At 44.9% G+C, this 14,270-nt stretch overlaps 1 protein-coding gene across 2 annotated transcripts in view; it reads left to right on the forward strand.

Annotated features, from left to right (window-relative positions):
* Positions 1-14,270, forward strand: part of LOC122809033 (vascular cell adhesion protein 1-like) — an 88,211-nt gene that overhangs the window by 40,819 nt on the left and 33,122 nt on the right. For both annotated transcript variants that reach the window (XM_044080235.1, XM_044080236.1), the window contains exon 6: positions 2,232-2,498. In XM_044080235.1, coding sequence (XP_043936170.1) covers positions 2,232-2,498 — 267 coding nt within the window. The remainder of the gene's footprint in view (positions 1-2,231; positions 2,499-14,270) is intronic.

Below are 14,270 nucleotides of genomic sequence, written 5' to 3' on the forward strand. Positions count from 1 at the left end.
TTCAAATTTGGTGTTCCAAGGAATCTGTTGTTAACTGATGATATCCTTGGCTAATACCAAAGCTTCCCCACAATTGCCAATAGATCTGAGGACATGATAGGTTCCATACCTAGGAACAGATGGAGTGCTTTCATTGATTTGATACCATGTCGCTATACCTACTCATCTGTGATTGTATTCAAACTGCAGGAGAGCCTCACACTGGATAATCTTTTTTTTTTATTTAGACTCCTGGTTGAGTAGAGCCACTTTAATTTGTTCTGAATTAAAATGTGTAAGATTGGAATGTCCAGCAGATGGACTCTGCCTAAAAAAGGCACTATGGGGGCAGCAAACGTTTTAGCCACAATATGAAAGCCGTGATAAGAGAGTTGCAGTTCATTCCTAGCAAAGCTAAAATGTATGCCAGCCTTCTCATCACAATCTAACACATACTGGATCCTTCTGCAATAATATCGGCTATATATAGCCAATCATTAAAGCTAATTCTCATATCTTTAATCTTGGTGTGGGTGACGGCAAAATACCATTCAAGACCAGTGTCTTTTCTGCCTCACACATGTGCATAGAAGACTCAGTCATGTCCTTCTACATATCCCTTTGGGTAGAGTGCTTAAGTTATTCACCCTCACCTAAGCCACTGTCGGGTCATAATCATATTTTTCAGGAAGGAGAGTTCTAAGACCTTTTGTTACTCCCTGGATTTTGGCTTCAGAAAGACAGTTTACTGCCATCTTATTGTTTACTGCCATCTTATTGTTATTCAACCTCATGATGGTGGTGTCCATCTGCCTAGTAATAGAATCCCTTATTACTAAAATATTACTGTTTTAGGATTTACTACAACCTGAGTCAGGGCTGCTGGAAGACCGCAGTCTTGCAGTGACAGAGTCCAGTATCTTGCAGCTCACAAGGGCTGTCACTCATCTCAAACTTGAATAATGTGTTTGGACAAGGTGCAGCAGGCAAGTAGAAAAAGTGGATACCCTATCAAATTATATGAGTTTGAGCAAGTAAGTGCAGCACCACTGGGGAGAGAGTGGGGAGTGGGTGAGACTCTAGCTTATCTGTTTTAACTGTAATTGGAGGGGGTTTTAAGTTAAGGGCAATTTTAGGGTTCTGCAGGTAGAGGGAAGTTTATGGTTAGGGAGTGACTGCGAACTTTAGGTTTAGAGAGCAGGAGAAGAGATTTAGGCATAGGAATCAAGAGGAGAGTTTAGGTTTAGACAATAGTCAGAGAACATATGTTTAGGGTGGGGAAGGGGAGTTTCAACTTTAGTGAGTGATAAGGACTTGGTGGCATTTAGGAAGGTTTGGGACTTCTGATGAAAGGATGAGGCGGGGAACAGGGAAAGAATGGTGGGTTGAATTTAGAATATAGTTTAAAGGCAGAATATATAGGACTATTTCCTCCTTCTACTTTTAATTAATTGTAATTTCTTAGAACACGACAGAAAGTCATTAGTCCTTCCTTGAATTCTTTTGATGTAATTCTGATATATTTAAATAATATCCATAAATAATTATGTACTATGCTAATACTAATAATTAGGTATGAAAAAGAAATGTACTAATTTTTATAGACAGTAATTGCAAGAATTGTAGAATTGAAAATGAAGGGTGCAAGTTTCCTGCACTCAGCATTTTTAGGTAGGGACTGCCTAGGTTGTGCTTTGATGGAACGGTGTAGTTGGAGAAGAGGGAGAAAATGAAAAATAAAAGTAAAACACATCTTCTTAGCATCTGCTTATTCTCTGAGTTTTTGAGCTCTTGCAGTAGGTAACGTAGGGATTAGAGGTGTTGGGGGGTTTGTCCTTCCACTGGAGCATTTGAATGGGGGCCTGCAAACCCCCCCACACACACACACACACACACTACCTTTGTGTTTTTTGCATCTGGAGGAGTGCCATTGTTTTGAGAATGCATCCTTGTGTGGCTTTAGAAGCTGTAATTTAGATTAATTGCATGACAGCCAAGCTACACATGATTAACAATAGCAAAAAACAGTATGAAATGATATAATTTAATCTAATATAATTTATTAAAATGTAATATGTAATTGTTGGTGTACATTAGTCAAATAACTCAATGCTTTCCAATCCATAATTTATTTGCCTTTGTATTCTGGTAATGAATATGCTAGGCTGCACAGCACAGGTATCATAGTCAGGTTAAGAATTCTCTGTAGAATGTTTTACTAAAATACAAAAAACTTTTCATATAATTTGCAGGTCCACCAATGGAAACAGAACTCCTCGTATATCCTTCTGAATCTATACAGGAAGGGCAAACTGTGACAATTATATGTTTAACTCTCAGCTCCCTGCCTGCAAGGATTACATTGAGAAAGAAGAACAAATTTGGAGCCACAGAACTTGAGTCTGAGGATGGCAAGTATGTTATTAATGAGGCTCGCCTAGAGGATGATGGGATTTATGAATGTGAAGCCAGTAATGAAATGGGAATGGAAAGAAGGAACATAACTATCACTGTACTTGGTAAGTTGTGCAACAGAGACTTTGCATACGATTACAAAACAAAATTTTTACAGTAGTATCAAATTGCTGACTCTTCCCGCACTTCCAAAAAATTGCTTTTGTCTTACCTTCATCTGCATCATTGATGAGTAGTCGTAAAGTTCACTTTTTGAGACTTTGTGCATTAATTCCAACTGCAAGTTCACACATTGAATGTATCCTTGACTAGACATGATGGTTTCCCTACCAATTAGACAAACAATGGTTGTTGTCTGGTCAGTTTATTGTATGGAAATTACCATACAGTACGTTTTGGTCTTTATAGTGTTTGAGGCTTACAGTTTCTTAGTTTATATCCTGCAATAATTTGATTGTGAACTTCACCTTTCCTGTTCTTCTTTTGATTGAAAAAGTACTTTTACTTCAAGAAAAGCTGGAAAAACTTTTCATTACATATATACACTTTACATCTTCAATGTCTGGCAGGTTATGTGTGAGATAATGTGTTCCTATAGTGCAGTTTTCCTGTTGTTGTTTGATAAAAGAAGTATCTACTTTGAGAATGGCTCTTTTATTTCTTATGTAGAGCTTCAGGCCTCTAGATTGTTTATTGTCTTCTTGCGAGAATGTTTTTGGTACTGCATTTATTCTGTGTCCACTGTGACCGAAGAAGTAGCTAGCTTGAGGATAGTTCTTTTGACCTTCATGCTTATTGATACAGTAGTGTTAGGTGGCATATCTCTTGTACTGAAGTAGAAGTCTGACTTCAAATGGCATGGCCTTGGTTAAGGTATAGTAAGTAAGGGGAAATGAGAGTGAAGGCTTAACATGAGAGTGAGGGGAGCAGGGATAAAGGAGACCTTACCCTATGGAAAGCATTTTATTATAACAATTTGTAGCTCTTAGGTCTCCCTTTGCTGAAGTGTTTTTTTTTTTTTTTTTTTTTTTTTTGTTTTTTTGTGCTTTCTGATTACACATACACATGGTTTAACTGGTGGCAGTAATTTAATACTTCACAGATATAGATATAGATATATATATATATATATATGTGTGTGTGTGTGTGTGTGTGTGTGTGTGTGTGTGTGTGTGTGTATATATATATATATATATATATATATATATATATATATATATATATATATATATATATATATATATATATGTGTGTGTATGTATATATATATATATATATATATATATATATATATATATATATATATATATACACACACCCCTGTTAAAATGCCAGGTTTTTGTGATATAAAAGAATGAGACTGCAATAAATCATTTCAAAACTTTTCCCACCTTTAATGTGACCTATAACCTGTGCAATTCAATTGAAAAACAAACAAATGTGTTAGGGGGAAAAATATAAATAAGAAAAGATGTACAATAAGCTGATTGCATAAGTGTGCATGCCCTTAAACTAATACGTTGAAGCACCTTTTGATTTAATTACAGCATTCAGTCTTCTTGGGTAGGAGTCTATCAGCATGACACATCTTGACTTGGCAATATTTGCCCACTCTTTCTTGAAAAAGCACTCCAAATCTGTCATATTGCGAGGGCATCTCTTGTGCACAGCCCTCTTCAGGTCACCCCACAGATTTTCTATTGGATTTAGGTCTGGGCTGTGGCTGGGCCATTCCAAAACTTTAAATGTTAAGTTGTCAGTCTCGCCTTCATTCTTGCTGGATGGGTTCGGAGCCGATCCTCGGCTCCGACACGGCCAATACTAAAGCTCGAGAGCTAATTCCACCGGCTCAAGGCTCCCCTATATCCCACAATGCTAGACGGTAACTACCCAGATCTCGTTTGCCGCTTAGTTGTGAGGTGCTTTCTTCTACCGGCTCTGGCAGGTTAGTGAGTTTTTTCTAGTTAAAAACTTCAAATATCTACCCCTATCCTTTTTAGTTAGTTTAGTTTATAGTACAGGGTATCCTTTTAGTTTAAATCGGGTCTCCCTCGTTTTTATCTCCCTTTATTCCCTTTTAACTTCTAGGCCTTTGGCCCACTCCCCTTTTTTCCCTTGTCATTTAAGTGTGATTGGGTTTTTTCTTTTGGTTAAAGGGTGTGTCTGTGTGTTGTGTCTGTGTCCTTTGATATACAGTTCTTTAGGATGTCTAAAGACTCCAAGGTCTCAGGCTTCAAGAAGTGTGACTCGTGCTGTCAGAAAATGTCTCTGACAGATGGTCACACTTCTTGTGTCTTTTGCCTGGGACCTTTGCACCTGCAGGACTCCTGTGCTGTTTGCCATGCATTCAGCCCGAGAGTCCTGCAGGAACGCAAAAATAAACTTATTCTTCGAGGCTTATTAAAGCCTGAAGGCCCCTCGACCCAGTCTGCATCGGGGAAGCCTTCAAAGACTTCCAGGCCGTCGGCTCCAGCTTCAGAGCCGTCTGCTGGGAGCATCAAGGCTGCTTCGACATCGGCTCCGGCTGTAGTCAATGTTTCAAAGACTCAAACCGTTACCTCTGCTTCGGCCGGAGCCGAGGTTGCTAAGACTCATTCGGCTCCGATAGTCTTATCGGAGCCACCTTCAAAGAAGAGGTCGAGGTCCCCTTCCATCAGCTCCATCCACTCGGCCCCGGGATCCCCCCCTCTGTCGGAGCGGAGCCATAGGTCCCATTCCTCTCCGTCCTCCAGGCTGTCCGACCATGACTTACAAAGGGTGGTGAGTAGACTTCTCAAGTCCGAGGCACTGGCCCAAATGCTGCATAGCCCTACTCAACAGTCAGCGGCTATTCCCATCCCTGCTTCTGTTCCTCCTCCGACTCCTTTGAGTTTGGAGCCGGGGCTCGTCGGAGCCATGGCTGTCGGTGCGTCGGAGCCAATACCCTCCCTTTTGGCTCCGTCGTCTGCTCGGATTTCCTCTTTGGAGGGATCTCGGCGCCAAGCTTCCCTCGTCGGCTCCGAGGGGGCGAGTGGCATTGGACCCTTGTCCGACCCCGTTCTCCCTCTCAGAGCGTCGGCGCTGGTGAGTTCGGCTCCGACATCGGCCTCGGAGCCGTCCATGTTGGTGCCGGGGGGGTCCTTGTCTCCTCGGAGCGGGAACCTTCGGCCTTGGCTGATCGGGGCACCTTCGAGGTCATGCGGAGCGTGCTCGACCCCATGTCTACCCCACAGTCGGCTCCGTCAGCTCCTCCCTCTTCAGTGCCTGCGGTGGTTTCTACCCACCCCCTCGTACCAGACCGTAGAGAGCCAGCCCCTCAAGTTTCCCCATTGGGAATATCCTCTTCTTCCGAGGCTTCTCCTGATCCGGTAGGGGAACCCCCTCTGAAGAGACAGTGCAAGAGGAAGCACATTGACTCCCCTGAGTCTATCACCTCCGACACCGACTTGGAGGAATCTGAAGGTGCCCCTCGGTCCCCCCCTGAGGATGTCTCTTTTGCTGACATCCTTGAAATCCTTAAACAGAGGGGGAACTGGCCCGCCCTTAACTCTTCAGATGACGAGTCGGTCTACCTTGAGGCATTTGGCTCTCGCCCTTCCACCTCCTGGGTGTCTCCTCCCTTTGATCCCCTCATGGAAGTGGTGGCAAGGAAGGCTTGGACGGCCTCTGATTCGGTGGAACCTACCCCAAGGAGGCCATCAAAATTTATTACTGCTCCAAAAGAGAAACAGTTCTTATCCAAAGGTGTCTCTGTTGATGCCATGGTGGTGGCCGCAGCCACTAAGAAGGAATTAGCCGATCCTTTGGTACCCGTCCATCCTCCTAACAAGGAGTCTAGGACCATGGACAGGTACGGTAAGCGGATGTTTTCCTCAGCGACCTTTGCCATGCGGTCGCTGAACTACTTGTGTCACTTCATCCGTCTCCAAAGGGATTTACTCAAGGATATGGGTGAGGATATGCAGGATCCAACAGCTGAGGGGTTCCAAGACAAAATGAACTCCCATTTGGCAACCCTGAATTTGATTGTCAACTCCTCCATGTGGCTTATCTCATATGTGGCTGATGGGGCGAGTAGGGCCGCAGGCACAGGTGTAGCTTTACGACGCCATGCCTGGATGCGGCTGTGCAATTTTGCGTACCCTTTCAAGGCGTCCTTCACCAATTCCCCCTTTGATGGCTCAACGTTGTTTGGACCTCAGGTGAAGGATACATTGACTAGGTGCGAGCAGGAAGGTAAGACTCTCTCTGCCTTGGGAGTCCGTTTTTCTACCCCTTCCAGACCTTATCCCAAAGGTCAGGGGGGGGAGGATGTCCACAAACCACAAGGAGTCTCATCTGACACACAAAGTCGATTCCCCTCTAGAGGCGGAGGGGGGAACAACAATAGACGCCACCCTAGGGGCAGAGGTGGTCCGCAAAACCTTTCTCTGATAAACCCTTTCAGCATCCCTGAGGAGCTGCCCGGCTGTCCACCTTCGGAGGCAGTTGGGGGAAGATTATCACTGTATGCAAAAGCCTGGTTTTCCCTCACTCAAGACAAATGGGTACAGTCGATCATATCCGAGGGTTACAAAATCTCCTTTATTCACATCCCATCCCAACCCAAAGGATCCCTTCCAGACGTTCCACCCAGTCTAAGGGAACAAGCAGCGTTAGAAATATCAAAGCTGCTGTCAAAAAGAGCTATCCAGCCAGTCCCAACAGACCAGCAAGGATCCGGAATCTACTCCAAATTCTTTTTGGTACCAAAAAAAAACAGGGGACTGGAGACTAATACTGGATCTCAGCAAGCTAAACAAGTATGTGAAGAAAACAAAATTCCGGATGGTCACGCTACAGTCCATTCTACCCTTCTTGGTTCAGGACAATTGGATGTGCTCGATAGACCTTCAGGATGCGTACTACCATATCAAAATGCACAGACGCTCCAGGAGGTTTCTCCGCTTCAGGCTGGGAGCCGGTCACTACCAGTTCAGAGCCCTGCCCTTTGGTCTCACTACAGCCCCCCGAGTGTTCACCAAATGTATGGCAGTGGTCGCGGCTCACTTGAGACGTCAAGGATTCCAGGTGTTTCCATATTTGGACGACTGACTCCTTGCTGCCACCACCAGGCGTCAACTTCTTCTATCCAGAGACTTCACCATCCATACTTGCCAAGCTCTAGGCATTTCAATAAATTTCAAAAAATCTGCCTTATCGCCTTGTCAATCTATTACCTTTATAGGCGCCACCTTAGACACAGTTCATCTTTCCGCCAGACTAACAAAGCAAAGAGTATCAGATATCCGCAAACAAGTTTACCTTCTGCTTCAGTGCAACAAGATCAAAGCCAGGGTAGTCTTGAAGGTATTAGGACTCATGGCGGCTACTATTACACTCCTCCCCTTAGCTCGTTTTCACATGCGGATCCTCCAGTGGATGTTGTTTTCTCAATGGTCCTTCCAACAGCTCCCGATGTCTCACATCATCCTGCTAACCCAATCTTGCAAGAATCACCTGTCTTGGTGAATGACATCACCTCAAGTTCTCCAGGGCAGACCCTTCATCCCCCCCCCCAATCGCCACGGTGACGACGGACGCCTCCCTGATCGGGTTGGGGGGGGCATTATCAGGGCAGGACGGTCCAGGGCACGTGGCAATCTTTCGAGTGCCACTTGCACATAAATGTCTTAGAGATGAGAGCAGTGCGTTGCAAGCCCTTCAGGACTCTCTTCCCACAGGGACTATTGCAATTCAGACGGACAACATGTCTGTAGTGTGGTACATAAACAAACAGGGCGGAACCAAGTCCTACCCCTTATGTCGAGAGGCACTCAGACTTTGGCAGTGGGCGATTTCTGCTCAGTGTTTTCTGATAGCAACGCACATTCCCGGGAAGTCCAGCGTGATTGCAGACAAGTTGAGCAGGGCTATTCTCATGCCTCACGAGTGGTCTCTAAAAAAATCAGTGCTGGAAGAAATCTTTCGAAGATGGGGCCGGCCTTGCTGCGATCTTTTTGCTACTCCCCAAAACAGCAAGTGTCACGACTTCTTCACCCTCTTCCCTTTACCAGGCCAACCTACCAGAGAAGCTCTAGTCCACGATTGGCCCCGGGGACTTCTGTATGCTTTCCCCCCTTTCCACTGACCTCTCAATTAATTCAGAAAGCTATCGCCTCGAGAGTCACTATGATCCTCATTGCCCCTTACTGGCCTCGACAGATATGGTTTCCGTTCCTGCATCATTATCTCTTGGAGCAGCCTTGGCATCTGGACCCAGTGCCAGATCTTTTGACCCACCAGTCGGGCCAGCTGCACCACTCCCTCCAATCTCTCAACCTCACAGCGTGGTTTTTCCGATTCCTACCCTAGCCAGGCTTCCCTTAATCTCTCATTAGATCCTGATAGCCTCTCACAAGTCCTCTACCAGAAGGATTTACAATAATAAGTGGAAGCGTTTTTCCTTCTGGGCAGCATCAAAAAATATAGACCCCTTCACTGCACCTATCCAGTCTATCTTAGACTTCCTGGCAGAGCTCTTTCATTTAGGCTCTTCCTCATCTACCATTAGAGTACAACTAGCTGCTATATCTAACTTTCATGTAGGTGTCTCAGACTCCAGTATCATGTCCCATAAACTCTGCAAAGCCTTTCTAAGAGGTGTCTTTTTGCTCAAGCCCCCAATCAAAGACCCCCCACCTCAGTGAGACTTGAATTTGGTCCTAGCATCCTTGATTCTTCCCCCCTTCGAACCTGCGGCTTCATGCCCTCTTAAGTTGCTCTCCTGGAAAACACTTTTTCTAGTAGCCATAACATCAGCTAGAAGGGTATCTGAACTTCATGCTCTTTGCAGTAGTCCTCCTTACTTAGTTTTTCATAAAGACAGGGTGTCCCTCCGGACTAATCCGTCCTTCCTGCCTAAGGTTTCCTCTGTGGCAAACCTAAATCAGACTATCAATCTCCCCGTCTTTTTCCCTGATTATTCCAACAGGTCGGAACAAAAGTTACATTTTCTAGATGTTCATCGTCAACTTCGATATTATTTAGACAGGACTAAACAGTTCATGAAATCTGACCAGCTCTTCCTGTCTTATGCGGAAGGGAAATTGGGCCTTCCAGTTTCTAAAGTGGCTTACCTCTATAATTACCTTCATCTATGAAATCAGACGTCAAAAACTGCCTTCAAGACCTAGATCTCATTCAACCAGGGCATTAACTACATCTGTAGCTTTTCAGGACAGGCTACCAATAGATTCCATTTGTGCAGCAGCCACATGGGCTTCTCCTCATACCTTTATCTCGCATTACAAATTGGATATGGCCTCCAGAAACCGTGCCAACTTTGGTTCCACTGTTCTCAAGAGTCTTTTCCGATAAGCCACCCGGAGTAAGGTGCTAGGGACGCGGTCCCATCCAGCAAGAATGAAAGCGAGATTGACAACAACATTGAGAAGTTATGTACCTACCATAACGTTCCATGTTAGTTGTCTTCTTCTCGCCTTCTTTCTTGCGTCCCACCCTCCTACCCCCTAGCCTGGACAGACCGATAGGAATTTTTGGGATCTTCCATTGGGGTTTCCTTTCCACATGTTCTACCACCTCTATTCTCCCTTTTATGTTTGTGGTAACTTACATACAGGTTTATATAGAGGTGGGTTCCTTTTCTCTCTTCTCCATACTGTGAAGACCAGAACTGCTTGGTTTTAGCTATCAAACGAGATCTGAGTAGTTACCGCCTAGCATTGTGGGATATAGGGGAGCCTCGAGCCGGTGGAATTAGCTCTAGAGCTTTAGTATTGGCCGAGTCGGAGCCAAGGATCGGCTCCGAACCCATCCAGCAAGAAAGAAGGCGAGAAGAAGACAACTAACATGGAACGTTATGGTAGGTAAATAACTTCTCATTTTCTTCTAGTGAAGCCATTCTTTTGTTGATTTAGATGTATGCTTGGGGTTATTGTCGTGTAGAAAGGTGAAATTCCTCTAAATTTTCAGCTTTCTAGCAGACACCTGAAGGTTTTGGGCCAGAAGTGACTGATATTTGGAACTGTTCATAATTCCCTCCACCTTGATTAAAACCCCAGTTCCAGCTGAAGAAAAGCAACCCCAAAGCGTGATACTGCCACCACCATGTTCACCGTGGGGATGGTGTTCTTTTGGTGATGCACAGTGTTGATCTGATGTTGTTAATCTTCATTCATTCATTACTGATGGGTGTCGGTTCCATCACTGGAACCGAATCGGCCTTTATAACAAGCTCACTCCAGTCAAAAAAACTCTCGAGCTAAGCTTACCCATAGTGCCCCTCTCCCTGTTACCTCAGATCTTGTTTGCCGCATAGATATCAAGATGTGTCAAGCCAGCTCTCAGCTAAGTCATTAAAAATTCTTTACTTCTTAAACCCTTCTTTAGTTTTCTTGTAAAACTATAATCTCCTTATACATTTTATAAATAGTCGCTTAGCGTTTACTACCTGTTTGAGTGCTTCTTTCCTATTTCTTTCTTCTTTTTCCTTCTTTCTTCACCTGTTGGGTATTCCTGTCGTTGTTAAAATATATCACTATCTATTTCCTTTTCTGATTTTTGTGAGTTTGTATTCATAATTGTTTGGAATTATATTGTTATTGGGGAATCTTGTTCCACTATAGATATACATATAAAGATGACTGATAAAAAGGGAACAACGGGCTTTAAACAGTGGGAACAATGGGCTTTAAACAGTGCGACCAATGTAACAGAAAAATGCCAAATCTTGATACCCATCTGTCTTGTCTTTACTGTGTTGGTGTGCCGCATTTATTTGTTCAACCACCATGTGGGATATGCAAGGGGTTTAGCGCCCGCCCTTTAACTGAGAGGAAAAATAAGTTAATCCTTAAAGGTTTCCTAAAAACTCACTTTTTGGAGGCTATTTCTGAGATGGAGAACTCTCCCCCTCTTAAAAAGGAACATAAAAGAAGGAGCCATTCAGTTCCTTTTCCCCTCGTGTTATTGACTCAAAATATATGGAAACAAAGGCAAAAGTTCCTAAATTAGCTCCAGCAACCTCAACACCAGAGTCTCAACCCCCTTCTACTGTGCAGTCCTCAGTTCCAGGACCTCAACTACCTGCTACGGTATGGCCCCAGCGCCAGTGCCTCAAGCACCAAGTACGGTACTGGTTTTGACCACTCAACCATCCATGTCTTTAAGTTCTGCTACAGTACCAATCTCTTTTTGCCACCAAAAATAGTACTCCTAACTAGGGTCACTCCCCCACCTCCCATACATCTTACTGGTCCTGTGACCACAGCACTGAATGGTGAAAAAGTCCTTTTTGCCCGATACTCCCCCACGGCAGATCCCTTTTTTGGACAACAGTGCAGCCCCCTTTTAGAGCAACCTGATTCTCCACCGGCGATATCAACACGTTCTTCCAGGAGCCTTTCAGAATTCCTTGTGGTGAGACTCGTGGAGCAGCTCCTGGCAGCCAGAGACAATCCTTTCCAAACCTTCCTTCTCAACCAGAGCCGAGGGATTTTTCTCCACAGACTCCAACATATACTCCTCCTTTGACCTCCTTGGAGGTATTGAAGTCCTTGACACCGACACCTATCCCAGTTCCAGCTTCTTTGGTTCCACTGGTAGACCTCACCATGGCTCCGAAGCCTGCCCTTTGGCCATCAACTCACTCTGAGCCAAGCCATCCTCAGGATTGTGATTGCGCTGTTGGCACTGTGACCCCTAGTACTGTGCCTGTTTTTTTACAGAGACACCTACTACAGTTCCGGTTGTCTTAGGGACCTCTTGGGGGCTCTTTCCCTGGGAGTGGACTCATCGGAATGGAGTGTGACTCCAGTTCCGAGGTTGTCCTTCTTTCCAGTCTCCCATCCCTCTTCATTTCCCTCAGCATCGGAGTACCATATATATTCATCATCTGGATCGCAGCTGAAACAGTCCACTACACTAGGACACTGAGCACAAGAGCCTCAAGATACCCTACCACAGGGCACCTTCTCTTCGAAGTCCTCTTCTGATGCTTCTGCTGAGGAGGTACCCCGGAAGAGATTGTACAAGAGGAAGCATGTGGATTCCCCTGAAGAATCCCTTACCGAAGATACAGAATACAATGATGGGGAAGGGTCCCCATGGTTACCTCTTGAGCATGTCTCCTTCGAGGCATTCTAGAAATCCTGAAACAGCTGGGTGAGTGGAAGACCTCCAACCCTTCCTGTGAGGAGTCTGTGTTCTTGCAGGCTTTCCGTGCTCAACCCTCTACCTCTTGGGTGACCCCGCCTGCAGATGAACTAATCCAGCTCATCGTGCAGCACAAGAAAGAGTCCTGACACTGTTGATCCTATCCCCTGGAGACCAGACAAAATTCTATCCCCACCAGAGGAATTTCCCAATTGGTCCAAAGGCTTGGCAGTAGATGCTATGGTGGTGGCGGTGGCCACTAGGAAATTACTCGCCGAGGAGAGTTCTATTATTCATCCTCCAAACAAGGAGACTGGAATGATGGATAGACTAGGGAATCGGGTGTATGCTTCATCGACCTTTGCCATTCGGTCCTTAAATTAGTTGGCACATTTTACCCATCTCTAGAGAGAACTAATTACAAAACTCTCAGGAACTCTAGCAGGAGCAGTTTCTGATGAGGTACTTGACAAAGTTGCCTCACAGCTTGCCACCCTGGAATCCATTTCAAATTTGTCCATGCGGTTGATTTCTTATACTACCAAAGGGGAGGCTAGAGCAGTGCTTATGTGACTTTGCAGACCCTTTAAGTCCCTTTAAGTCTTCCTTTGTCAACTCTCCTGTTAACGCTTCCTCTCTTTTTGGCCCAAAGGTAAAAGACACATTAGCCAGGTGTGAGAAAGATGGCAAGACCCTGTCTGCCTTGGGCGTACACCCCCCCAGTGATCTTATTCTAGGAATCAGAGGAGTGGAAAGATGTGGCACAAAAAGTCGCAGAATCCTTTCCGCAGCACATGTGGTGAGTTTTCTCCCCAGGTCAGTGGGGGAAACTCATCAGGAAGATGCCCCAGAGGCAGAAGGTGTCCATGTAATCAGGGATCCAGGGATTCTTTCTCTGGACAGCCCTATCAGTGCTCCTGAAGAGTGGCCTGATTGCTTACCTCTGGAAGCAGTCGGGGGGCGGTTTTCTCTGCACCACCCTGCCTGGCAAATAAAAACAACAGATTGTTGGGTGTAGACGATAATAACCAGAGGTTACAGTATCCCCTTCGATCTTTTCCCAAGGCCACTAAGACGAATCCCCGACGTTCCACCCAGTCAAAGGGAGGCAGCAGCTCAAAAAATTCAAAAGCTGCTAAAAAAAAAGAGTCATCCAAACAGTCCCACCAGACCAAATAGGATCTGGGTATTACTCAAGGTTCTTTTTAGTGCCAAAGAAGAAAGGGGACTAAAGAACAATTTTGGACCTCAGCATCCTAAACAAGTTCGTCAGACAAACGAAATTCCGGATGGTCACAGTTCAGTCTATCCTTCCGTTTCAGGAGAAAGATGATTGGATGTGCTCGATAGATTTCCAGGATGTGTATTATCACATAAGAATGGACAAATGCTCCAGGAGATTCCTCTGCTTCCGTCTGGGAGCCAGACACTACCAATTTCTAGCCCTGCCCTTTGGTTTCTCTACAGCTCCCAGAGTGTTTACCAAATGCATGGCAGTGGTGACAGCTCACTTGACACTACAAGAATTCTGGGTGTTTCTGTATTTAGACGATTGGCTCCTTACTGCCCCCACCAAGAGTGTACTTGTAACAGCCTTACAGTACACCCTAAAGCTATCGAAACCTTTAGGGATCTCTATAAATAAAATATAAATAAATCCAAGTTAACTCCTTTAGCATCCTAAACAAGTTCGTCAGACAAACGAAATTCCGGATGGTCACAGTTCAGTCTATCCTTCCGTT

The sequence above is a fragment of the Protopterus annectens genome, chromosome 8.part0 (genome assembly GCF_019279795.1).
Source record: "Protopterus annectens isolate FY-2018-M chromosome 8.part0, PAN1.0, whole genome shotgun sequence".
NCBI lineage: Eukaryota > Metazoa > Chordata > Ceratodontiformes > Protopteridae > Protopterus > Protopterus annectens.